General features: G+C 37.3%; 2 protein-coding genes across 5 annotated transcripts; one reads left to right on the forward strand and one right to left on the reverse strand.

The window, feature by feature from the left end:
* TFB1M (transcription factor B1, mitochondrial) lies at window positions 1–27,105 on the reverse strand. Of its 4 annotated transcripts, none has more exons than XM_064447078.1 (8): window positions 27,007–27,105; window positions 26,020–26,177; window positions 24,333–24,484; window positions 20,592–20,700; window positions 18,669–18,820; window positions 13,539–13,658; window positions 3,046–3,173; window positions 1–354 (listed from the first exon to the last, which is right to left on the reverse strand). In XM_064447078.1, the coding sequence occupies exons 1-8, from the start codon at window positions 27,078–27,080 to the stop codon at window positions 84–86; spliced, it is 1,164 nt and encodes a 387-aa protein (XP_064303148.1). In that variant the 5' UTR covers window positions 27,081–27,105; the 3' UTR covers window positions 1–83. The 4 variants fall into 4 exon arrangements, with proteins under 4 accessions (XP_064303148.1, XP_064303149.1, XP_064303150.1 ...); XM_064447079.1 differs by having other exon boundaries at window positions 27,028–27,045; XM_064447080.1 differs by lacking the exon at window positions 27,007–27,105 and adding an exon at window positions 26,810–26,991.
* On the forward strand, window positions 9,219–9,973 carry CLDN20 (claudin 20). The gene has a single exon (XM_009503102.2). The coding sequence runs from the start codon at window positions 9,219–9,221 to the stop codon at window positions 9,876–9,878; it is 660 nt and encodes a 219-aa protein (XP_009501397.1). The 3' UTR covers window positions 9,879–9,973.
* Window positions 27,106–27,164: the final 59 nt, after the last annotated feature.

Below are 27,164 nucleotides of genomic sequence, written 5' to 3' on the forward strand. Positions count from 1 at the left end.
TAGGAATATATAAACCTCCTTTTATTGGATCAGCATCTCTAGACCAACGAGTTAAAACTAATAAAAAAATTAGCCTGTTGCAATTACAGCTGATTTTTCTCTTCAGTCTCTTCAGTCTCTTCAGGCTGACTGGTACTTTGAACTGAATTCCTCACCGCCTTCTTTTGCTTTAGTTCTTCTCTGTGGTTGTACACAAAAAGGCTTGGGTCTTCATCGCACATTTTCCTGTACGTATTGCACAGATTTCTAAACTGTGACATGGAGAGCTGAAAAGGACGCAGAGTTGGATCAACGTTTGCTGTCATCATCAGCTGTTCTGTTCTTTTCAAACGTCCGCTTTCAGGAAACAAGGTCCTAAAAGGTGCAGGAAGAAGACAAACAAATTAAAACAATTCAGACAGACAATTCAGTTCCATTAAGAGTAAGAGGATCCTCTTGGGAATTCACTTAATAGTAAAGCTATGTTAAGTATATCATTATTTTAGCTCTGGCGCTCTTAATATAGTTCATTAGCTAAGCAAATGGAAATGTATAAGGGCAAATGCAAATTATGACAACACAGGAAAGCATATTCATACATTGTACATTAAACACATGCATGTTGATGTTTGCTAACATTAAAAAGAGCTTTGGGTATGGATATGGGCACAGAGCCTTCTTAGCATTAGCCTCTTATTTAGAGAGCAACAACAGCTTAAACTGTGCAGAACACATCAGAGCCAAACCATATGACTTTCTTTCAGGCTAAGTGTTTCATTCCAATGGGAAAGATATTCTTATCACTTGTCATTAATACTGTAATTCCAATGCCAGGAAAAAAGCCAAGAAGGAGAAAGAGTAGTTAATTATCATTCAGTTTTTAATATTTAGAATTTGGAGAATGTGCTGGGAGGCCTAGATTTTGTTTTCAGCTCTGTTGCTGTTCATGGTCATATCAATTCATTTACTCTGTGGCCAGATGCATTAGCACCTCTCTCTCTCATAAGTTCCCCAGATTTTAATGAATAGTAGTCAAATGACTTTTAATGTCTCGCAAAAATGTGTACTACCAAGTGCGAACTATTGAAAGGACTAGCTCTTCTTAGCAGTAGTTCTTGAGTCTGCAACAGGTCAGGAAGGCAGAAAATTTGCACATGGTTGATCTGCATGTCTCAATTTTCAAGTGATCTGCCTCATGTATGTATGTATGACAAAGACCTAAAAATGCTGTGCATCTAATATAGGAACCCCCCATCCCCCTAGCTGTGTTTTGCAGGCTGGCTGGACAACCTAGTCAAAAGGCTTTGTAGAAGTAAGTGATGGCTCTTGTTGGGCAGGCAGAATACAAAGTTAAGACAGGGTATAAAATGATAAGGGAAGGATTGACCTGCGGGAACAACCTGGTTTGAAGTGTGTGCTACTCAAGGCCTTGGTCAAAAATGCCCCCATTAGTTCAGCATTTAAGTTAGCAAGGTTAAACCAGATCAAGCTTTATTTTGATTTCCCTCTTCAAGTTATTCTCCCCTTTGATTTGGTAGTTAAAAGACACACCTGGAGCCAAAAATATTAATGACCTTTTATATAGAGGCTATAAACCATCTTATAAGTGTCCATGAAGAGCAACTCGAACTACAATATTTTGTTTCATGGACTTAACAGCTTCATCTTATATGCCATGTCTTTCCCAGATCCCAGAATTTGCACACAGATGTAAACTGATACTACTACCCTGGTGTTATACATTATATACAATAGACAGGTAGCTAGATACCTTATAATGAACTTAACAGCCTTGTTTTACATCAAAATTTGCTATTTTTTCAGGTCAGCTAAAGACTAAGAGGATTGTGTTTCTTAGCTGCCTACTAGGGCAGCTGCTAGGGATATGTGACGTCCAAAAGTTCAGATTCCCCCTCCTTGCCTCAAAAGAATGTAGAGCAGTTATTAGCAATTTGAGATTACATAGTGTAAACTTTGGCAAAAATATTCTACGTAATGTAGATAAGCTGACTGCGCATGCCTTCTGCATACATTGTCAACTGAAACTGTTCTTTCACAAAAAAAAAACCCCACTACCCTGTAAATCAAATGCAAATCGATCTAGAGTTCGGATACCTCATCTTTTCTAACCACCTCCAAATGCATGCTCAAAACTTAACACAGGCAAATTGGTACTCATTCCAGATCCAATGTCTGCATCCCAGACATCAATGACATTTACTGTTTCAAGCAGAAAAAGCAGAACTAGAGGCAAAATTCTATGTTCACCTTTAAAATAGTGACATGTAAGGTTTGTAGTTCAGTAGGGTGGCATCCACCCTTATTCCAGACTGCATCAGAGCCCAAAAGCATACTTGGCAAATTTCAGCTAGGCCAAGCCGCAGCAGCGTGCCTCTAGTCCTAACCGCAGTTCCATCACACATTCTACAATGCCAAACGCTGGGTTTTCCCCACACCAAGTCAGACCTGTGGCCATGCTAGAGTTTTAACAGAATCCTTGGTGAAAAGACTGCAGGTTTCTTACATCAGTTAGAGAACCTAGTAAGTTCCCACAAGTAAGACACGGGGATTTTTAAAGTCAGTAAGAAGTCCATAAAAGGGCAAGTACAGAAACAAGAATTTGACCTTTTGACATTATTCCCAACTAAGTAAAATTTCCCACAGATGACGTCCTCCCTCCTCACGCTGCCATCTTTGGTTCTGAATGTTGAGACTTTCATTTTTTAACCCAACCAACAAATGCTGTAGTTTTTGTGGTTGGTGCCTTTTTTTTTTTGTTGATCCTGAGACAGACAAACTACTGGAAACCAATTTATCCTACGAATTTTAACAGCTTCAACTGCGCTAATGCACAGTAATTATTACATCATTACAGCAGAAAGAGATTCATCTCATAGTTTTGTCTCCAGAAACCATTCTGAAATGGAAAGATCTGATGAACTATGATGACAAATTGAAAAAGGGAGGAATAAAATCAAATGCATAGCTACAAGTGTTTCTCAACTGATTTAGTAGCTGATGTATTACAGAAACAGTATCTTAAGAATTTTCATTAACGATCCTTACTCGATCCCGCGGAAGCAGTATTTTCTTCTAAACTGAAATGCACTTCGAACCACTTTTTCTACTAGCTCAAAAGGCTGCTCTATCTTTGGTTGCACCAATGGAGTGAAATGCACCACAGCCACATCCACCTAGAAAGAAAAGAAAGACAAATTTGAGTAGATACATTCCTCCGAGACACATTAGTTCTAAGTTAACCAGTTAGACATCAGGAACCAGGCAGAGCACAGGAAGACGTTATTGTAGCAGGTAACACGGTCGTGCAGTGACTAACGTCGCAGTATTTGAATATAAAGATTTGGCTTAACTTTCAAGGCCTTACAGAATATTAGTCTTTCTTAGTTATCTACATATTTTCAATTAGTTCAGATACCATTACTACTAGTACAATTTTCCCCATGGCACTTCCTCCATCTAGAACAACTTCCATGTAATCTGTGAAGTAATTAGCACTTCTTTCTTCAGATCCTTCCACAAGACAATTCTGACATGATACACAAATTAGACAATATTCAATATACAGGCTGAAGGGCAACCAGAGAAAATTGGTATTATAATTAGAAATCAAACTCATTCCCTATATGGTTTCTGTTGCTCTAGGGCTTTTCTAAAATGTAAGCCAAGGAATTACTTTTCAACATATTAAGATTTTAAAATTGTAGTCTATTTAAAGGAATGGTAGGTAGAAATATAAATTTGCGTTCAGTTTAAGTGACCATACAACTCTGTATTTACACTGTGTATCACAGTTCACCCAAAATTATATCTGAATGCTTCTGCACACATCTCTTTCAAGCTTGTTTTGTTCTTTGAGTTCTAAAATCAGCTTGGTTCACTTTCCCTGTGTCTGAAAACAGAATTAAGTAACATCATTCCTTCAGTGTACACATATATACATATAAAACACATAAAATATGTCATGCAATTATAGAGATTCTGTATTACACAGAAGTGCCCTGTATTCAGACTTCTGTATTACAAAATAGAGGCTAGGCTCAAAATCCAGATCTGGACAATATCTAATAAAGCAGTTCATCTTCCAAATCAGACATTAACAATAATAAAAACGAAAAATTTCTGTGGAGGTGCACATTAAGAATTTGTACAATTTGTACAAGTGCTGGTACTGAATGACTACAACATTTTTAAGTGCCAGACTTTTAAAAATACTCAGTCTCTTCTTAAAAAAAAAATCTGCTAATATGATGGACAACCATCCATCTGAAAGTCAATACTGGCATTCATAGAACAGCTTCTTTCTGACATTAAACTGAAGATTTGCTAGTTCCGACTGAAATAAAAGATACAGACCTAAGAACAGCTTCTGTTCCAAGCACACTCTCAGTGCACCATTTGAGAAACCCCCAAAAAACTTCAAAAAACGAGAGGGTTTTTTCTACTGGTGTAACCAAAACTGCTCTAAGTTTGTGGGGTTTTTCAAAATCAGTTGAAGTGTAGTAAGCTCTGATGTGGACATACTCTTCTGGCACAAAGGTGCCATCCGTCCATGTTGTACTTCCAGTGGGAACACATCAGCTGTCAAGTAATTCTATCCAGTACGACTGCTTCAACAGCAGATGTACTGTATTTGCTTTCAAGAGAAACAATGAAATTCAAACAACGTAAGTTTTTCATGTAGACAGAACTTACGAAGCTGAACAAAAATACTGGCCAGAGAAAGGAAAGAAAATTCTGATTAATGGTGCTGATGAAAAAAAACACAGCAAGTTTCCAGTATTAGCACTGCTGGTCTCAAGTATATGTTTACAGATAGTGTGTCTTCTCTACTTTTCCACCTTTTCTGAAAGCTAGAGTCAATAAGACAGATAAAATACTTCAATTACTAAAATGTAAAGACACAACAACTTAATTAAAAATGGGTGACAAAGAAAACTTGACACATGTAATCTGCAGTGAAATGCACGTAAATGTATTTTCCAGAGCAATTTATGAATTTCTCATGTGTTGGTAGATTCTACCCTTGCCACAGGTTGTTGCTACCTGTCAGGAAGACCACAGGAAGGCAGCAAAAACTTGTGTCCACATTCAGTGTCAGAAAAGTTTATCTTTTTGGACAGGGCAAATACGTACTTCACACAACCAACCAGCTCCTTGCACAGAAATACTAAGGGCTTATTTGCACACATAAATGTTTACCTACATTTTTGTCAAGAAATAAACTGAGATATTTCTCCAAAAAAATTAGGGATAAGAAAACCACCAGAGACCATTTGTGATCTCACAGTTGCCTCGGTTTTGCAGAACTGCTTATAAGGGAGATGTAAGGGCTCCCTGGGAGCCAGAGCTGCATCTTTAACAAAAATGTCTGAAGGAAAACAAAAAAGAACACAATCTAGAGGCAGTGTACAGTTTAAGAGAAAAACAGCTCAATTTGCAATCTCAAGGCCAGTGGGCAATAATTTCTGCTTCTGAAACAAAACACAGCACTTTTCAGCATTTGTTCCATTATAGACGCTGTTTTCTTTGGACCCCAGGAAAGCTGCCTGGTTACCATAGCAACAGATACAGGGGAAAGCTTTTCACTTGTAATTGGCCACTCCTTTAAAAATTATACATGCTATTTTTCCCTAACCTTTTTAGCATGCATAAAATAGAGAGTAGAATTATGAAAACCAATACAGACTACACAACAGCACCTAAAATATACAAGTTAATTTGCAGATAATTTTATTAGTAACATTTTCTTCCCCCCACATTAGAAATATTTACAAAATAATACTCAATTCTTACAAAATAATGAATATGAAAATTATTCAACTGATATATACTACACCGTCAATAGTACAGCAATTATTCACCCCTTGCTGTTTTAGTGTATGAGCACAATGAAGGTTTATGTTCTAGCAGGGTAGGAGGAACACATGACAGAGCACAATTTAATTCAGAGAAGTCCGCTGCCTTGCTGATGAAATCAACATCCAGAATAAGCTGAAACAAGACAATTTTTACCAACTGTTGACAATAAAGGTCTTACGATGGGCAATACATGTCTCTTGCAACAGGGCTGCATTAAAAGCAAACCCACAGTCTTTTTCAAGCTGTAGTTTACTCATAGGGAACCCAAACCTAAGCAGAACATATTACAACTTCATTAAAACGGGCTGCTTGAGACCCTGCTAAGAAAATTCTAAGGCAGCGCTTTCACCAACCAAGTGCTCAGTACCAGCATGTCTGTCTACTACAGACAAATGTTAGGTCTCACACCAGATATGTGTGTCTCGCAGTGATTTTGTTCTGATGTGAGGGTTCCATTTTGGTTCACTTCCAGCAGAAATAACTGCACCTCTGTGCTAACAGCAATAATCTAATTCCTGTAATTGAACTCCATTCACAGCAGGCTCACAAACAGGATCACAGGAAACCAAAAGTCAGGTACAGGACCTATGGGTATATCACTGCTGCAATCAGCAAGACTTTCCTCCTAACTTCTTGATTTCACACACCAACTTGTCGAGGGCACTTCTCCCATGTGCTGCAGTTACCATATAAGCCTTATTAGTAGCTTTATTCCTTCATTCTTTTACACAGACTCATGCAAAGGCAGCAAGTTACAGGATGACCTACAGAAGGCTAAGGCTATCAAGAAGAGATAAGCAAAACCTGTAGTTGAATAGGAATGTCCTGCTGTTCCAATTACACATTAAAATAAATTGCATAGATCTTTCCTAGGAACTTTAAACTCTTAATAAGATTATCTGTGATGAAAAAGCCCCCAACAACCCACAAACAACACCCTCTGGCTCTGGTTCTCAGTTCAACTTAAATGAATCCTACCCGTCCCCCTCACAGCTCCCCTCCCCCCAGTCCACAACTCTACAGTTCCTGGATTCTCAGGATTTTACTCCTTTTAATCATTATTCACAGTTTTCATCACAGAGCCTGGATATCATTATGTATTTAGGACTAAAAGTCTCCATGTGTTTTTCTCCATAATCTCTTTGCTTTCCCTTACTGAGTGTTTGTCAAACAAAACTCATTAAACAAAGTACTCCTTTATTCTCGGGTAGATGGAACTAAGAGAGGGAACAAACAGCAGTAATGCACTTGCTGTAGAGAAGAGAAAAAAACCCCAACATTCCAAGAAATTTTGTTAATACATGCCGATAGAGTTTTTTATGAGCAGGGAGAGTTCCATTCAAGAGAAACTGCGTTTATCCAGGTCATCTACAGTGAAGAAAACATCTCAGACCTCACACCCAGCAGTAAGTGCTATGCAAACAGGAATGAAACATAACTGTATTTTTTATTACACTTGCAGTGCTTATACTTGAATTTATCATGCCTTTAATTTAGTTCATTCCATTAAATGTAATGTATGGCTACCATTTGCAGTGGTTTGTGTTTATGTTTGCATGTTTGTATATGCTGGAATTTTAAAAAAGAAGCAATGAAAAAGGCTCAGATCCTAATAAGGTGTTCCAGAATATGCTTTTGAATCAGTTTTGAGCCATGCAGACATGTCAGTACCTTCTGTAAAAGGAAGTTAAGCCATCATTCCTATGGGCCTGATAAAGCAAATGGTATGTATTTGCCAAAGCAACAGTCTAGAAAACTGAAAGGATTTGGAAATAGGCAGGTCTTTGAAATAAGATTTGAAAAATGAGTAGTGTTAACATTCTCACCTTAACTATAAGCATTTTTAAAGTATATATACACACACACGCTGGACAGAGTTCGCACATCCTTGAACAATTACCTGACCTAAGTACAATATATAAATTAGAGGATTACTTGTTATGTGGTGCCAGTAAAGACTGAAAGAATACGTATTGATCAAGACCTTGTTGTCTTATGTATAATGAATTGAAATATGAGTACAATGCTGCAGGTATTGTGTTCCACTTACTTCAACTTTATCCCCTATTATTATGGCTTTTCAAAACAGCTCTACTGCTAAACACCAATTTTAATATTATTGTTCACATTTCGATAGAATGTCTTAGAAAGCACAATCCAGACGGACAACCACCCTTTCTCTATTGCTCTGATAAAAGACAAACCTGCCCATTATACAGCCCCACTCAAACGGCTGGGCACCATTTCTAATCCTTGTTACAGAGGTTTCAAACCATTTTTCTTCATCTGCTATCCCAACAGTCCAACTGATGTAACAGCAACAGTTCTGTCTTCCCAGGTGCACAGTTACCGTACTGCCTAAAATGTTCTCATCTGCCAAATGAAATTTGGCTTTGTGCAAGAATCGCAGGGAGGTTTTTTAATGAATTTTTAAAATTGCCATTTCATGTCAAATTTGCAAATTATTTCAGACAAGTAAGTGACTGATTAAAAAAAATGCACTTACACAACTGAGTTGTTCCATATCAGTGGTAAAAACAGTATTTTATTTTATAGACAAAAGCAGATATTCACTCTTATGTCTTGCTCAATACTATTGCTCTAAATCAAGGACTGACTGAAAATATAATATTGATTTAGAAAAGTCACATGTGACTTAATTGTGAAAATACTGCAAAAACAAATTCAATCTTATTCTCTTTCAAAAATATGAAATTTTCTAAGTTATTAAACAAAAGAACAGACAATATTTAAATAACTTAAATAAAGGGTTATCTTTAACCATACTTTAAACAAAAGATGATCTTATCAGAAGTTCATTGTTATAAAATAGTCAACAGGAGCTGACACACTTGAAGATACTTGAAAAGTACAATATATTTCCTGCCACAGCATTTTTCACAATGACTTCTGATCTGCAAGTTTCTAATGTTCCATTTACAATGTATATTTGTCTAGTAAGCCTGCAATCTGTATATCATTACCAAAAACAACTCCAGTAAAATAAGTTTTGCTTGTCGGCTTGCAATCATGTATGAAAAGGCAGCAGCTCCTTCTTACAAGCAATTCTAAAACACTGTCCGTTCACCGTCATTTATGTTCAAGTACCTTGTGTACAGCTGCTCAGCTGCTCTCATCTGCTGCAGGGTCATGTTCAGATATTCATTCAGATAGCTCTGATTTTAAATGCAAGCTTTTTTTGTTTGCTGATTTCTTTTTCTTTCCCCCTCGCACTTCGCCTCCTCCCCCTTCCTCGCTATTACACAGAAGGCTACAGCCTTGGCTACGAAGCTACCAACCGGTTACTCTCATTTACAAGAGAGAAACGGGCAGACAAAAGGTGACAGCAGATAATCATCATGGCATCAGCAAGTCTGCAGTTCTTTGCTTTTATTCTGGCTTTGTTTGGTGTTTTTGGAGATATCACAGCCACTTTGCTACCAAACTGGAAGGTAAATGCAGATGTCGGTTCAAATATCATAACAGCTATAACACAGATGCAAGGACTTTGGATGGACTGCACCTGGTACAGCACTGGGATGTTTAGCTGCACCCTGAAATACTCCATTCTCTCTCTCCCCATCTACATCCAGGCTGCACGGACCACCATGGTACTGTCTTGTATCCTGTCAGCCTTTGGGATCTGCATCACTACAGTTGGAATGAAATGCACAAAGTTAGGAGGGGACCCTGACAGCAAAAGTCACGCTTGTTTTGCTGGAGGAGTCTGCTTCATTATTGCAGGAATCTGTGGATTAGTACCAACATCCTGGCACATGAGAGAAATTATTTCAAATTTTCTGGACCAGACCATTCCTGAGAGCAGTAAACATGAACCAGGAGGAGCGGTTTATACAGGATTCATTTCAGCAGGGCTTCTGCTTATCGCAGGTGTGATCTTCTGCACTTCCTGTTTGAAAAAGCAGCACGGAGCATGGATATACCCTTCAAAGCAGCACCAGTTCCCATCTACAGAACAGGAGAGCAACGCAGGTTATGACCTGAAGGACTATGTGTAAATACAGTTATTTCTGTCCATTGAGGCTTTTTTGTGCTAAATGTAGTTTATTTCAAAGAATGTGTAACATAGCCCTTAACTTGTCTTACATCCAGATTGCAGTTATGTTTAGGCAAGGTATTTAATTTACAGCGGCATCCACAAAAAGAATGAAGTAGGAAGCAATGCTTAAGTCTGCCTCAAGAGTACTTTTTTTTTGTTGATTTTTCAAACCATTCTTTTTGACTTTCCAAGTAACATTTAGTGAAGAAAAAGGAACTATTTTAAAACATAACTGACAGTACAATTAACGTACTGATGGCTTGTTACAGCAAAGATGCTTAAAAACTAACTGGTTTTGATGTAGCAAATCAAGCTATCAATAATATATAATGTTTCATAGTGTATTTTACTTTTTTATCTTTAATTATGATGCAAAGAAAAAAAAGAAAAACCAAAACACCCTCTGTTCAAGAAGCCCAATTCAATGTTTTTTAAGTAACAGACACACATACACACACAACCCCCCAAACAACAAAAAAAAAACCACAAAAAAATCCCTATAGCTCCAAACCTTAGCTGCATTGTATATTCTGCGTACCAGGCTGAAGAATCAGCTGTACCATTCAGATTTTGCCAAAAATGGCTCCTCTGCCCCAAACTGCCACCTGCTGTGGGTTCAATTTATTATTGTTTAAGAAATGTCTACTGGGCATTCAGCAATTGCTACTCATCTATCACTGCACAATGAATGTTACAACTGAGGAGCAATACAACAACAGAAACGTAACCATGACTATGAAAACACCTGCAAACTGTAACACACAGGATACAAACTAAATAGCTACGTTCCAGAAAAACCTGGAAGCGTTCTGGCTTACACTTGCTCAAAGTAACTTTTAACAGCTCGAATAATACAGCTACCATTTATTGCCTTCTACATTTCTGGCCTTCTAAAAGAACCTTGTCTCTCTAATTATTCCAGTAGGGTCTGTTTCAGGCCCACTCCCATGTATTCTCTTACTGTAAAATGTAATACACAATTGCGATGAAAAGGTAGCTCTTCATTTAAATTGATTTTCGTAACCCCCTTGTTTTGATTAATAATCTTAGATCCTTTAACCTTTTCATTCAACACAGAGTTCTTGTTTTGTATTGGTCACGGGCAGAGTATGTTTCATCTAAATGCTTCCCTAAATGAGAATCAAACTGATGTTAATTTGCTATAGCATGGGTAAGGGAATGAAAAGGGGATGATACAGACCTTTAAATTTAGGAATATGATAATGCTGGATGAATCTTTCAATGAAACTAACTGCTATTTATTTTGCACACTTATATACAACCTTCATTTCCCATATTATTAGCCTGAAATTCACTGAAACAGTATGAAGGGGCCTTAACGTTATATGTATAGTTTGTTGGAAAAAGTAAAAACTTCTGTTATAGCATCTGAGAAACTGAAATGTCCTACGCATCTAAAATGTAAAGAGTCTATTCTAATATACATAGAATGGAGTTACATCTTGTTTGTATTACTGCTGTTATGTAGCCATTTTGAGCTTCCTATGGATTCATCAAGGAACTTGTTTTGTACTACTCCTAATGCTAGTATCAGCAGTTACTCAGTACTGCAGGCACTTAACTATAACCAAAAAGCCAAATTTTCTTTGCTTAGCCACAATGCTATGTAGCACCATTCCATTCCCTAAACCAAGTCTTCTACATCTCAACATTCACAGGTATTGTTGGGAGTAAGATTCCTTCATTGCGCAAATGATGTAAACAACTCATGCCCAAAAACATGCATTTCCACCTTTAATAAGGGGTTTGAGATGACACTAAGCCGTGATCATTGCTGGGTATGTCAGCTAAAACTAACATTTGTAAAATAAGAACCAAAAGTGTGTTTCCAGGAGGGCATAAGAAAAAGGTAATAATTGCATACTATGAGTAAAATGAAGTATTCATTGGTTACATAAGCAGCAAATTTTTCTTCCTAGAACTTTATATAGAAGTACCTGAACTTCTTTGCTTACCTGTGCAACAAAAATCAAGCACTGAGCCACTTCATTCACAATATGGTGCAAGAGCTTTCCAAGAAAACAAAGATTTTATCAGGAATGGTAATACCTAAAACTACCAAGTCAGTCTACCGCTAAAAGAACAGGGACAATACAGAAGATGAATCTACAACAGGAGTTAGAAGAAAACAAAGTATAGCGAAAACAGTTGCCAGGTCTGTGTGAAAAATTTGTACTTTCTGCTTTTGCAATATAAGCAATATATTGAATAAAAATATGCTCGCCTTTAGTGGTACTGCCTTCTTCATTCAATAGAGCATCAACTGACTGTAGGATTTGATTATACTAAGACGTTTTTCACAACTCGAGTTACCTCTCAGTCAACTGTGGCCTTTTCAGTACAGGAAAACAGGAACATCAGTTTTACCTTCCCAATTCTGAGACAGAGACTGCACAAGACTTTTGAGCTCTACTATGCCCTCAAGTTGTATCCACCACTACAGAACTGGAATTTTGGCCTTACTGAACACTATTTCACTTATTTAACAGTGCTATGACATTCTGAAATTATATTTCATTCAGCTAGGAGACAGGAAGAAAACACCCACCACCAAAAAACACAAAGCAAAAAATAAGATGTCTTAGGCATGGTCATTTTTCTTCACAACCGACTGCTGTCATGACTAATAATTTGACGTGTTTGAACAGTTACTTGCTCAAAAAATACTAACAGAATTTTAAGTCTTCATCAGAAATATCCAGATAGAGGCCTTAAAATTCGTTGTGTTAAAAGACAGAGAATGACCTCCCAAAGTTTCTCAAGGGATAAGCCTGAAAGCAAAAAGACCAAGAGACAAGACTATGATAAGGGGAAAGGGAGCTATATTAATGAGCTGAACCAACCAATTTAAGAGGGACTTTTAGAAACTGCAAGTTCATTTCTGAAACAGAACAGTAAATTTCCACATGCATTCTTCTTGTTCAAAATGCAATTTCATTCAGTAATTCTTGATTCCTGTAATCATAATGGCTATTAATAAAAAACAGTGCCAGTAGATAAGAGGACAGCAAAGAGACTGTTCTCGGCTCACTAAAGAGCAGACAGGAGGGAGAAAAGATTGTTACTTTTTTAAACAGGCAGTGGGATGTAGGTGACAAAGTGCTAGATGGAATAGGAGGGAGTTAAATATGCTAAAGATGAGTAAGGTGAAACCAAGATTATAGACATGGTAAAATTAGAGATCTTTGACAAAGATGACAAATGGAAAGCTTTTATTTATTGGGGTCTTTCAAATTTTGTAGGCACAATCACCAAACTGTTTATAAATGCAAACTGTAGAACAGCAGGCCTTCCAAAGATGCTACAATCCTAGCAGACTATCCTGTCATTAAATCCTAATCTCCCTCTCCAGAAACACCCAAAGAAGTACACTGATCTTGCAGCTGGGCTTGAAGGTCAAAGCCAAATTCTGAGGAACCAAAAATAAAAGCATCTTCTTAAAGCAAGTATGCTTCATTTACAGGAATATCACATCACACCACTTCATAGTACGGAGTTATTGAACTAGAGCACCCAACTGTGTTCCTTACTCAAAATCAGATATATTGCTTGACTGACATATGAACAAAAAAACACAAAGAAATACATCAAAACTTACATCTGGCTTTGGAACAAAGGCTTGACCTGGGATTATGAAACAGTTCTCAACAGTGCAGAGATGCTGAGCCATGACGGACAGTCTGCTACGTTGCTTAGCTCCTGGATTAGCTATAAGCCTCTGTTGGAGAATCAAAACATGTGAATCAGCGGAACTGAATTGACCAAGTGGTCAGTTACATTAAAGCTTGTTTTTCAGTATAACCAAAGGCAAATACAATTAAAAAAAAAATGTTAAGAATATTCTAGTTCACCTAGAATTTTCCTCCTCCAGTGTAGCAGCAGATCACGAAGACCCCATGCTAATTTACAACGTCAGTCCTGCAATCAAATGCACGTGAAAAGGAGCTTCTTGAACTTCTGCAGAATTTAATGAATGTCAGAAGAATTTTGCATGGGCAAAAGAGAAATCTAAAACTATTCTGACTGCAGGATTCAAAACAAACATAACACCAGCTGACAGTATTCTCACATCCTTTCCTTCCACTGTTTCTGTATGAAATATTACTATATTTTCTCCTTCAATATGAAGCAAAGCTCCATAAACTCAAAATCAGATAGAACCCAAAATTTCTTCATTATTAACCAGTCTATGCTTACAATATATGCAAGGAAGCTGGATCTACTTTACCTAAATTCAGAATACCTAACAGTAAGAGCACTTAATACTTAAAGCTCAATTTAGTCATTCTCTGCTTTTCCCAAGAAATTTCTTACAAAGATTATCAAAAAAGTATCCTAGACAGAGGTTTTCTACACTTTCGTGACCTGGCAACAAACATGTTCTGTGTGTTTTGCTAGCACAAACAAGATTTAAATGTAAAAAAGCACTCAATAAAACAAGCCTCAAATGGTAAAAGACATTACACAGAAATAAAATTTTGAAGATTCCTGTTCTTATTTACCACTACCTTAATAAAAATAAAAGATGAAAACAATTTTGTGTATCTGGTAACATCTGTACATCGTGTACCTTCAGACGAAAGGCCTACTCATGAAATGCTGTCATGCTTATTAAAACTGTCCCTGAAAAAATAAAATTAAACCTATTGCTGAAGTTTTAATTTTTTTTTAAACACCTCTCCTGAAAGGCAGTTTCAGTATCACCATAGAGCAAATAATATACTTTTCAATGAAATTTCATAAGAAAGCTCAGTGATTCTTTTTGCCTACATCAGCATTTAAAGCTACCTTCATTAGTGTTTCAGAGGAAACCTATTAAAAAAAAAAAATAATCTATCCACCATCATTATTATTCTCTGGAAACAAAACAGGCTGCAAAGTCTAACAATGAAATCAGATATGCACTTCCTTAACCTCTACAGTGGAAATGAAACAGACCTAGTGGCAATGCTTGTAGTCCTTCCAATGCCAATTCAAACAAGCTAGTCTTTACTTCCCACAAACACAATCTAACAAGTCTCAGGTAGTTAGCTCCTGCTTCTCAGCTACAGAAGAGATAACATCCACCTCTGGGTAGCAACACCTTAAACCACTTCAACCACATCAGCAGGAACATACCTGTGTATGGCACTGCTCAAGGCACACAAATATGCTGAGAATATACTCATAGAATAGAACCACAAAATGGTTTGGGTTGGGAGGGACCTTTAAAGATCAACTAGTCCAACCCCCCTGCAGTGAGCAGGGACATCTTCAACTAGATCAAGTTGCTCAGAGCCCCGTCCAGCCTGACCTTGAATGTTTCCAGGGATGGGGCATCTACCACCTCTCTGGGCAACCGGGGCCAGTGTTTCACCACCCTCATCATAAAAAATTTCTTCCTTATATCCAGTCTAAACCTATTCTCTTTTAGTTTAAAACCATTACTCCTTGTCCTATTGCAACAGGCCCCACTAAAGTTTGCCCCCATACTTCTGTAACCTGACCTATTTTTGTAGGTTTTTCCCCCTCAGTTCTAAAATTTTTCTCTTTTCCTACTTTTAAAATATGGATAGCAACCTGAAATTGCACTAAGTAAAAAATACTGGAGTTCAGCTAACCAAGGTAACATTTTTGCATCAGCTATTAAAATTTTGGCAAGGCATGAAGCAAAACCAAGATTCTGAAGTCTAACCTGGAACACAGTCAAGGCTTGACATCTCTTCTAATGCTGCTCACTATCAGCCACTCTCAGTGACTACCTCAGGAACAACTATTTGTTTTGTTCTTCAGGAAGCTATACCATACAATCGTGCTTTTCATAAATGCATATTACAACCCCATTATCAATGAATTTGCAAAACCTGTCACAGGAATTAACCTACACGAAGAATTAGACCATCAAAGCTGACCATATAAAGGAATATTAAACACATTTTAGTACACAAGCCACTTTCTGCAAAACAACTTTTTTAGAACTTAAGTATTTATATTTAACCTATATCACTTATGAAAACGTATGGTAATTTTTCTTCTGTTTGCTGCTCAAAAATCTTAAATATTTTCCACTTAATTAGCACCTTTTGCCTAGTGTTCTAAACAGACAGCAGTGTTAGATACAAAACGATTAAGTATTCTGCTATTCTAATATGCCTGTCTTCTTGATATCTAACAGTTTAGCACCCCACCTCCCAGCCTGCAGATCATGTTGGCAGAGCATTTCAGGCGAACTACTCTCTCTGCCCAGTTTTATTCAAAATTAGAGACTGGCAAATATCTTCTATTTAAACTGAAGTGTGACTCATTTTAATGGAAGTGGGCCAGGAAGTACCCAGAAAATTCTTATCCACAAAGTAAGTAACAATTTTACAAATTTAAACTACAGAGAGACAAAATTATCTGCTTGACACATCAATGTGTCATTTTTACTGCTGTGACTATCTGGCCTTACCTTCCCGAATAGGTCTCAGATTTCAGTATATAACATAACCACTAGTTCTCATCAACAGTTTTAACCAATGTAATCAAATTATATCAGAACAGAGTGGTCTGTAGTAATAGGCCTATACTGGCATTAACCCACGCCAACGTAGCTGTGCCGCACGCAAACAGAAAAGCAGGAAACCACCACCAGCAAAAAAGGCGAAAGTATCCTCTACCTCTTATACTAGCAAAAAGGAGCTTGACCACAAATAACACAGCATGCTGCTTTCTTACTGTTAACATCACATTATCCTAATTGATTATAAAGCACTGGCTCCATTAACGTGACAGCATCTTACCTTTCTGCTGAGTTTATGGCACATACACTGAGATTTTGATATTTAGGCTCTTAGAAATATCCAGTGAGGACAAACTTTTGAGTATCAGACATTTTCCTTTTAAGAATATGATTCCACAGATACATCAAAGATCAGTAGCAACTTATTTTCTGCATTTCACTGTTCTCTATTTCCTAGCACTGAATATGCCTGTATATGCCAAATTACAATGGCTAACTTAAGCGACTCCAGAGGCCCAGAAAAGACACAGACTTTGATTATCATCCTTTCTCCTAATCCTAAAACAAAATAGTCTCTCTCAAACAGGTTTTTTTATGGTGTCAAATCAATTATGGAAATGCAAACCAGAAACTATGAACAATTTTGTCTTTGGTGGAAGACCTGTGTTTAAATAGATGGAAGAACATGAATCAAGATATCCCAGAGTGTGAACTCAACAACAGTTAACCCCAATTCATTGCATGACCTTGAACAACACACTCAATTTCCTAGTGTTTCTAGTACAAGGAACTTAAAGAGCCCATGGTATTTTGCATCTCATTGAGCTATGCTGGGTACAGAAGCACCATAATCTGCATGTCACGAACGGCATATGCAGCTGGTTGCAGCTATAAAAAGTACAGCGCATATTTATGCTCTCACTCAGTGCTAGGCCAATTTTTTTCACTGCTGTCACAAAACCTTGCACCTTACTGATCATCACTTTGCATTTTACATCATAGTCCATTAGCCATATTTTGCAACAAGACCTAATCTCAAACGACATGAAGTCCTCCTGGAAAACAGATCTGGATTTTTTTAATGCCTGAAACTGCATGTGCTTAGAACTGAATTAAAAAATCTTGTTTATTTCATACTAAATGTTTGTCCCTGGTGTTCTCTAGAGCCACCTACTGGAAATACTTCAGTACTTGTCTTGAATCTTGATTGCGGGGCTAGAGTAATGACAGGATTAATATTGTTTTCTATGGCCCCAAAAAATGACAGCAGACATGCACTTGCATATACGATTATTAGTAATTTACGTACTGAAAGAAACACAGTAAAGTTTTCCTATTAGGCTTTTTAATCTTTCAAAGTAAAATTAAAACAACACACACATTTAGGTTGCACACAGAAAACCAGATATTTAGAAACACTGGAGTAATTAGATGGAAATTCAGTTTTCAGACTGATGTGCAATTACTTACTTTTTTTTTTTAAAGCAAGTGAGATGTTCTTAAGAAGCCATATTGCTTTCATAAATACAAAGCAAAAAGTCTTCCAGCCACTATGCTATGGTATGTTTCATGCAATGGCAACAGAAATAAACTGTTAAGTCTGAAAGCATTGTGAAGTGAGTCAACCTAGTATCAACTGTTCTAGAACTAACACTATTACACAGCAGATCAGTTTGGCCTTCTTTGAGAATCTAACTATTGAGACAAAGCAAAATCTCAGTTTGCTCTTGGACTTGCTGTGCCAGAACTCAGATCGTGTCTTTTTATACACACAAGACAGGCAGCAGTCCATTAACAATTCTGGTGTCAAGTCTCATTCAGAAAAGCCAGAGTCAGTTTCCATGGTCTTGACAAACACTCCCTGTATTTTAAGTGTTTAATCACAACTGGAAATAACGATAACCTTCTATTTTTCCTTATTTCAAGGAAGGTGTCTATGCTGTGGAATCTATTCATGTCAAAGAAATTACACTTCAGAAGAGAACAGATTAAGTACCTCAAGGAAATATATCCCTCCATAAGAAATAAATAAAAAAATTTCTGTGTAACGGAAGGATCAGAGCAGATTATTAACTCAATATTAGAATTTATAATTTGCAGCCACACAAACTAAAACTTGAACCAACTCCTTCTTCTTTTTAAAGCCAAATAATATTGGTTTTTTACTTTTAAACAAAAGATTGCATATAAACAATTTTTTGTTCATTTCAGCATCTGTAAAATTTTGGGAAAACGCTAATGTCTTACCTCTGCAACTTCCTTCTGAAAAGTCAACGTCATCTGTGTCCTGCCATAAATAAAAGGTCCATCCTTTTTGGAAACATTCTCAAGCCATTTGATGATTAGAGGAGTTGAAACACTGAATGGCAGATTCCCAATGATATGTATATCTGGCGGCTCTGTTAACATTTGATGGGAGAAAAACAACTCTCTAAAAGTTTTGGATAAGATTTTGCCATGAAAGAACATGTAAGAAAGATAGATACGTGCATATAAACCTAGACTTAAAATATGAAAACAGTTTTCATCATTCCACACCAAAATTATGCCTTTCCATTTATACTTGTCTTACACTGACAAAACTGTGTAACTATTCTCGGTAATTAGATGAAAAGAAGTGGTTAGGTTTGGTTCTCATTTACATTTGAATAAATCAGTAGCTTTCAGCTGATTTTCAGCTGATCAGTAAATTTCAGCTGAGCTACTCCAGAATAGCAAAACTGTAACAACAGCAAAACCACAAGTGTTTCCATGATTTTAAACTAACTATTAGGTACAGAGTAAATAGCCACACTCATCCTTGTGTCCAACGTGTTCCTCCCAGGAAGATTTTACCGAGTCTTCAAAATCCCCAAAATAATCTCCTAACTCAACATAGACAGAGCTCTCATTCCGTATAGAGTCCTCTGAAATCAGAAGGTCTTAGAGCAAGTACAAGACTTAGCTGTAAGAAGCGATACGAACTGTTCAATTATGTATCGTATCAGTATATATGTGTTGCGTAACACAAAGCAGGCATTGCATTAGCAGGGATCCTCATGTCTAAGCAGGAGGGCGATAGACATGGACAAAACAAAAACAAGTGTGTTGTTTTTTAGATGCTACAGCATTAAATAACATGAATAAGAGATGATAATGTCAAATTCAAGCTGGTTTTCTAGCACACTTTATTATGCACCTTTTAGGCTGTGCTATTTCTAGTATATTTGTGGTATTACAGGTGTTATCAGAGATGGCTAAGTGTCTTTCTGAAACCCACCAGCCTTTCAGATTTTCATATGGCAATAATACAGAAAAAAGTATATGTTACCTCTAATTAGTTACTTTCAAAGACAACAATGACTTGCATGCTCAAGACAGGTAAATTTTTAAAAACTGCACTACACCTTCATACATCCATTTGCTCAGAGTTGTATTTCGTGAAGCACTTACCTTTTGCAATGAGGCAAATATGGCATGGAATTTTTCAAGGTGAACGTAATGCTGCAGGGTGTTTTGTGTCTTAAGTCAGAAAGCAGTTTACTGTTCTTCAGGCACTGCATACAGTGACTCTACCTTAAATTAAGAAGTTTGAAAAAGGGGCCTGGAAGGCCATCTCTGATTTATCTAACAATATTACATGTTTTAAAAGGGACGTGAAAGAGAGTCCTAGAATAACCTCAGATTTGGAAAAAAAAAAAAGTCCCAAATCTCTAATTAGATTCTATTTTTGCCAAAAATATCCAGCTGAAACCAAGGCACTGAGAAAAGTAAATTTTTAAGGGTAAATTTCCTAAAAGTTTCAAAGCAAGTTACAGAAATGTCTTCAGTGGCATGACAGCAGTGGTGGCTTCTGGCTTCTTCAAGAAGAAGCAGCTGGGAAGAAAGTATACTGTTTGATTTGCTTTTATACTTTCCAAGAGTCAGGACACCCTAAGGTTAATAACGGCAAAGCTCCTCAACATTGACTAAGGTGAATGTCACACAAATGCCACTGTTTTGTTTTACAAGAGGAAGATGATTCTCTGTTTCCTTCTAGAAAGGAAGAAATTTAGCTTCTCTCTCTCTTCTTACCTTCAAAACATACTATAGGGGAGTAACACCTGCACTGAGTGAATTCCAACTATATTACCACACTTTGGACTAATTCAGAAGCCTTAAAAATGAAATAAATCAAATCCAAATACTAACCGTCCTCCCAGTTCTTTTTTAAGTGCTTTGGGAAAGCCTTGTCCATCTTATATGTCAGGATATCTCCATGAACAATGCGCACTTTTCCTGGAGCTGCTTTGGATAACATCTGTTTGTAATCAAGCAAGCAGAATTCACAGTGAATTTTAACCAAACTGATTTCCAGTTTCAGTCACAGCAGGAATGAAATCATTGCTATGTATTTATCTTCAATATACAAAAAAACCTACAATAGCAGGTAAAACTGAGCACACTATTAGTATTTACTTTCAAAAAGCAAATACTGACAAAAAAGTTTAACGTGTCATTCTGTAAATGCTTACTATTCACAGCTGTAGAATTCTTAATAGGGAATTTAAATCTGAAAAGACTGCTAAGAGCCTTTTCAACAACCATAATTAACAAACCCCGGGGCCACTAACAGGACTCCACCTGATTTAAGTAATAATGCAAGCAGCAGGTTTTGAAAAGTTTTTAGATCCATTACCTATGGAAACAAGGCTCATATTGTTTATCCTGACTCCCTGCAGCTGTAGGGTCTATTATCCAATTTTAGCCATACGTAATACAAGGCTGCAGAAATATTCAGTCATTTTTAATCTTACATAAAAAAGGGGGGAAAAGATTCTCTTAATACTCCCTGTAGTGATCTGAACTCTCACCATTATAAACCAAGGAGTTCCCACAAATGAGGAAAGGAGTAGTAGCAGAGAAAAATCTCAAAAATTTGTTTCTTTTTAGACATTACAAAATCCACTCTGTTGTCCACTTCTGCAGCTTATCTAGCATTTAATAAAGGCTGAAATGCAAACTCAGAACCAGCTGTAATTTGATGACCAATTCTTTCATTTCTGGTGTCAGTTTACAAAATCACATTAGTTAAGTTTTTTCAGGTTATCCTAATCTTTCTCTTACAGTATGAAACTATGCACAAACAGCACAATTCAAATGCAAAGTCAACTTGTACAAAGATGACATTTGGGGATATTTATTGTTCATAAATCAGAGTAATGAAAAATGGCTTAAAGAACAATTTTGCTTCTGCACAGAAATCCAAATCCATAAACAGTTAAATGCTAGTGGTTTAACTGCTGAAATAAACTGCTCAAATTGTTCGTTCCATCTTCAGTCTGAATAGTATTTATATGCTTAGGGACACAATCAGACTTCTCATACCGTTTGAAAATGTTTGCACGAAATTTTTTTTTTTTTTTGAGTAAAAGTTCTTTTTTTTTTACACTATCAAAACAGCTAAAGTTTGTATAAAGTATTAAAAAAAAGAATCTCAACTAAAACCTAAGTGTTCCTACAGGTTTTAAGTGCAATTATTTCCAAACAGAAAAAATAAATCTAACCTCCACCTCAAACCACTTAATGGATTTTTTAGCATTACATTAGCAATTATATGGCATACAAATTCACTAATCTGCCATGATTTGTCAAATCTTTCTTTGAAGCTGCTATAAATGCTAAAGCAGGATGAAAGATAATGTAAGATCAATAAAGTTACAAAATAGTATAAGAGGAAGCAGACAGCTGCCTACATAAAAATGGATTATTAACATATGTTGTAATTTTTTAAATAATAGTTTTCCTGTCAAGAGGAGTTTGGGGGTTTTTTAGTGTAACATAATTGAGAGCTGCATTTAATCTGTGAGCAGAAAGTTACAGTTGTGTATTTCTAATTTGAAATAAAGACTCAGAAACCCACTGAAACTTTCTCCATTTTAAGGCCAATGTGTGCAGCCAACACAGTTCCAGGAGCCCTTGTGCACCAAGCACACGAGCCAAGTGATTCTCCATCATACAGATCCTCTTGTTCTTCACACAGAACCAAAAGGGCACAAAAAAGCCATAAAGGGCATAGTTTACAAAATGAAATGGCATTCCTGGAAGAATTCTATATTAGATTGATTCTCTGGCTGAGAGGCCCCCTTCTCTCCTCATAAATCTTTCCAGGCTAACAACTATCAGGGCATATGGCACAGGGAGGTTGTGATTCTTTAAGAGCGAGACACAACTGACAGACTCTCAGCTTGTGTAAACTGCTAGTCTGTACACATATGTTCTTCACTGTATTTTGGTTTTGCAGTAAAGAGGATCCTAACTTCAGTTTTGTGATAGAGACCACAGCCTGAAAAACAGCTAATGAAAAATGCTCTATGCTTTATATCAGTGAGTTTATAAGTATCTAAAGAGACATTTTTAAGTAACAGTCCCCAGTTGTTATTTTAATCTCTGCCATTTTCTGTTATTCAAATCTCAACCCTTTTATAAGCATTTGGTTTTGATAGAGCTTTTAATGGGAAACAAGAAAAAAAAAAAAAGTATTACAACCCACATTATCACTAAAGAAAGACTCATTCTGTTATGTGTCATCTTATTTGGAGGGGAAAAAAATACCAGATTTAACATTAATGGATGCAACATATTTCTTGTTCATTCCCATCTACTGTTACTGAGTTATAGCAACTTTATATTTAATAACCTCATTCAGACATATTTATTTCTACTGTGAGGAGTATGCTAATTAAAAATAATGACTAGCATTAATTCACTTGAATAGTAAAGATAATTACATACCAAAAGCTCATTATAGACCCTGCAAAGTGTACTTTTATTCATAGAAATCTGTTGTAGTGGCTGCATTTTGGAAGATCAGAAAAATTGTCTCAGTACTTAAAAAACTCTGTTAACTAAAGAAAGTATCACTTAATCTCAAATCTCTCCAGTCCCAAAACAGTTCCTAAAATCTAAAACAAAAATGCAGATTTGCCACCACTCAAGACAAGTGAAAACAAAGTTTTCATACTTCGTAAGGTAAAGGTGACATACTGTAAATTATCAATGTTTAACCCTACAAGACATAGTTACGTGCATATTCAGGTTTAAGGATATGCACGGTTTCATTGGTATCTTACATTATTATTGTCCTACAAAGAGACAGGACCAGCTCTCACGTGAACTACTTATTAATTTTCACTGCTGATTTACCACAGAAAAGACAGTGCAATATAAGGAAAGCCCTTTGAATTGCTATGATTTGAGGTTGCAGAGGCACAAGAAAACAGTCAAATCTCAAGAGATTTTGGACTCTGTTTTTCTTGCTAGATTTATGTAGCCAAATCCCATAAATGTGGAAACTTGCTAGCAACACAAGATGTTATTTGAAAAATGCCACAATGACTTATGAACTTATACCAACTTCAGAACAAAGGAACCAAAGTTTAAGAGTCAGGGTTTTTTAACTGTAAGATAAATACTTGCTTTATTCTTCCGTATCTGGTTGTTAATCCACAGTGAACTATATTAACTGAATATATACACCCACAATTTTATAAGCTTTAAAACATAATTATTGGGATTACAGTGAAAAATAAGATTGAAAGACATTATGTTCAGCCTTCAAGCCACTATTTCACCTGCATCGACAGACCTTTAAAGCACCTGAAACATCTCAACCCGAAAAAAATAGGCAGGCCTCAGCCTTAATTCAACTGCAGGATCAGGTCCTGAAGAGACAATGGGTATTTAAATGAAAAGGCATATGAGAAAGCAAGAACAACTGTTATACTCTGTATTTTCATCTTCAAGCAAGTGATAACTCTGATTTAAGTCAAAGAAGCAAACCTATTTGCAATGCTGAGATCTCAACGAGACACCTGGAACCTTTCTGTACTCTTAAAATGTTCTTATTCACTGTTGTGGATACGTTTATGGAAACTATTCTCTAGATGGTACCTGCAATCCTGGAATAAATCGGGCATCTTTTTCAATTAAAAGGAGTTGTTCAACACCAGCACTGAGAATGGATCTGGTAATTCCTCCTGGCCCAGGGCCCACTTCACAAACATGGGCATTTTTCAGCTCACCAGCTTGTCTCACTATCTTGTCTGCAAGACACAAAGAACATACTACGCCTTTGTTCTCCAGAAGATCCAGCTCACTAAGATAAACTCATTGTTCATTGTTAAAGCACAAGCATGCTTATCTCAGAACAGACACAAACAGTGACACATCCCAGTTAAATGATCACATGCCTGCCAGACTGCACAGAGTTCAGATTTGTTTCATGCAAGATACGCTCAACCGTTTTAAAAAGACTATTTTCAGTTTAATGTCTTTAATATACATCGTTGTTCATTACAGAATCAAAACAGTATTATTTCTTATCCGTAAACTAGCAGTACTATTCTCCTCCTGCAAGTAAGCACTTGTGTTCAATGTCCCGAAGTGTCACTACTTATCCTTACAAAGGTATTTCACTGCAGTACCTCTGTTTCAAGGAAAGTTAAAAAGCAGAAAAGATACAGTGAAGCTCTACCAAGACTACAATATGTATAGAGCAATTTTATGAGGGAGGAGCTGGAGTAAAGTAAGAGTTGGAATACAGGCATCTGTTAGTTATAGAAAGCCGGACAGTTGAACAATAAGGAAAAATGCCTGTCCATAAGTGGAAGGATACAACACTGGAAGGCATTACAGCCAGGAAAGAAAGCAGATTCAGGACAGAAAAAAAGGATTAAAAATGTAGCTAATGAAACAAAACGTTCCTTAGGAAGCACGGAGGGAGGAATGCTGAGAGAAATTATGCTGCTCACTTCCTAACTTCTTAACATGCCATAAACATCAGAAATACCAGAAGACTTGTCTACTTATAAGGTTTTACTAAATGCATGCAGACATCTTTATTCCAGGGTAAGAGTGTAGTCATTTGGGAAGTCGAACTGTGTTTCATGTTCACATCCTAAATCTTTATCAGCCTGAATCTTCAAATGTAATCAAATTGTCCCCTACATGAAGCTGACACTGCATTTATTATTGCAACACCCAGCCACCACTAGGACGGTAAAGAAAGTCACAACTGATTCAACAGTGCCAGCTTTGTCACCCATTGCTGACATGAAGCTGGAGAAAACTGAATTGTCCAGAACAATGTAACTGGTTCAAGAAAGCTAAAACGTTTCTGAGAAACTGAGACAAATGACCCTCCTAACCACAGTATATAGTAAATTAAACTACACAGTGAGTTATAGTACTTTCTATGATACAGACTAATCTGAAAAAAGTACTCATTTTTGAGTCAAATTTATAAACTGTAATAGTACCTGGATGGTAAAAGTACCACTAAGGCTTGGATTTTTACATTTCAATCAATAGCCCGTATTTTATACGGGAATATAGTTTCTACCTAAAAATTAATCTGTAATTTTTAAAGAAATGTATTTTCTAGGAATTTACAAATAAAATCAATTTCTCTAAGCCAAAACTACTTTTAAATAAGTCTTTAAAGGTTTACCATTAAGCTGCCATTAGTTTGACAGATGTCATCATGTGAACATCATCTCCTTAGCTAGAATCTGGATTCTGAAGAAAACCAGAATAAATGTTTTACAGCAGCTAAAAATATTAGAATAAAATATTTAACCTGTCAATCGCAAATCCAGTAGAAAGTTTTGGGAAAGCTGTTTCTGTGCTTTAAGACGAAAGAGTTTGATAATCTCTCCAACAGTTGGCAGGGGAGGCAGACGGAAAGCTGCCGCCTTTCCTGGGACAGCCATAAGACAAAACTCTTGTTCCTTCCTCCTAGAGACATTGAAAAGATGATTATAGTATATGCAATAAATTCTAACACGCTGAATATTAAAAATGCTACTAAGTTAGTAAACCGAGACATGATTTACAAATCATTACACAAGTGCTAGACTTTAAACATCAGTATTTTGACTATTGTACACAGCGCTTATATGCTCAGGATGTATTTATGCAAGCCTTGTTTTGTAGCTTTGTCGAAACATCAGGTAAAATAAAACCCTCTCGTGATTGTTTAATATCAATCTGTCATTACTTTAGAAAAGGATCATTAAGGATAATCTGCTTGAATTCACGGCATCGCATAAAGGCAGAATGGGTTTACAGTGTCCCGGGAGAAGAATTAAAGATTTTTTTTGTATTACTCAGCACCTGCTTTCCTAAGGAGAGACAGAGATAGGAACCCCGAGTGGAAACAATGCCATTAGCTAATTTTAAAAGAAAAAAAAAAATATCTTTCAACTCCCAGCACTAAAGACCGGCACGTCCCGCCCCTCCCTGCTTCCACCCGCCGGCCCCGCCCCGCCCCGCCCCGCCCCGTTCCCTCCCCTCCCCTCCCCTCCCCTCCCCTCCCCCCCCCCGCGCGAGGCCCGCCACCGCAGCGCGCGTGCTCCCAGTGACGGCACCCGGCGGGACGTCCCGGCGGCCGGCTGCGCAAGCGCCGAAGCCGTCCGCGTGGCTGGGAAGCGGGTGCGCGCAGGGTGCAGGGGAGGAGCGGAGCGGAAGCGCCACGCGGCCGCTCGCACTCCTCCTCCTCCTCCTCCCTCTGTTTTTACTAAAAAGAAACCGGAGAGCCGGCCGCAACGGCGCTGCGGGTCCTTACGGTGTAGCGGGGGGGGCTAACCCGGAAAAGGAAGCGCCGCTCCTCTGCCGCGGCGCGTCCACATAAAGGCACATGCGCCTATTCAGTGCCTTGATTGGCTCTGCCTGTCGTGGGGAGGGAGGAAGGGCCACGCACGCATGGCGGGGCGGGCCAGGCTA

The sequence above is a fragment of the Phalacrocorax carbo genome, chromosome 3 (genome assembly GCF_963921805.1).
Source record: "Phalacrocorax carbo chromosome 3, bPhaCar2.1, whole genome shotgun sequence".
In the NCBI taxonomy this organism is placed as follows: domain Eukaryota; kingdom Metazoa; phylum Chordata; class Aves; order Suliformes; family Phalacrocoracidae; genus Phalacrocorax; species Phalacrocorax carbo.

What these genes read in the sequence shown, in the direction of transcription:
- CLDN20 (XM_009503102.2), top strand. Translation starts at nt 9,219, where the DNA reads ATGGCATCAGCAAGTCTGCAGTTCTTTGCTTTTATTCTGGCTTTGTTT.
- TFB1M (XM_064447078.1), bottom strand. Translation starts at nt 27,080, where the DNA reads ATGTGCCTTTATGTGGACGCGCCGCGGCAGAGGAGCGGCGCTTCCTTT. An exon ending in TTAGCCCCCCCCGCTACACC is followed by an intron (nt 26,178 to 27,006) that starts GTAAGGACCCGC and finishes CAATGTCTCTAG; the next exon opens with GAGGAAGGAACAAGAGTTTT. An exon ending in TTCAGAAGGAAGTTGCAGAG is followed by an intron (nt 13,659 to 18,668) that starts GTAAGACATTAG and finishes ATTCTCCAACAG; the next exon opens with AGGCTTATAGCTAATCCAGG.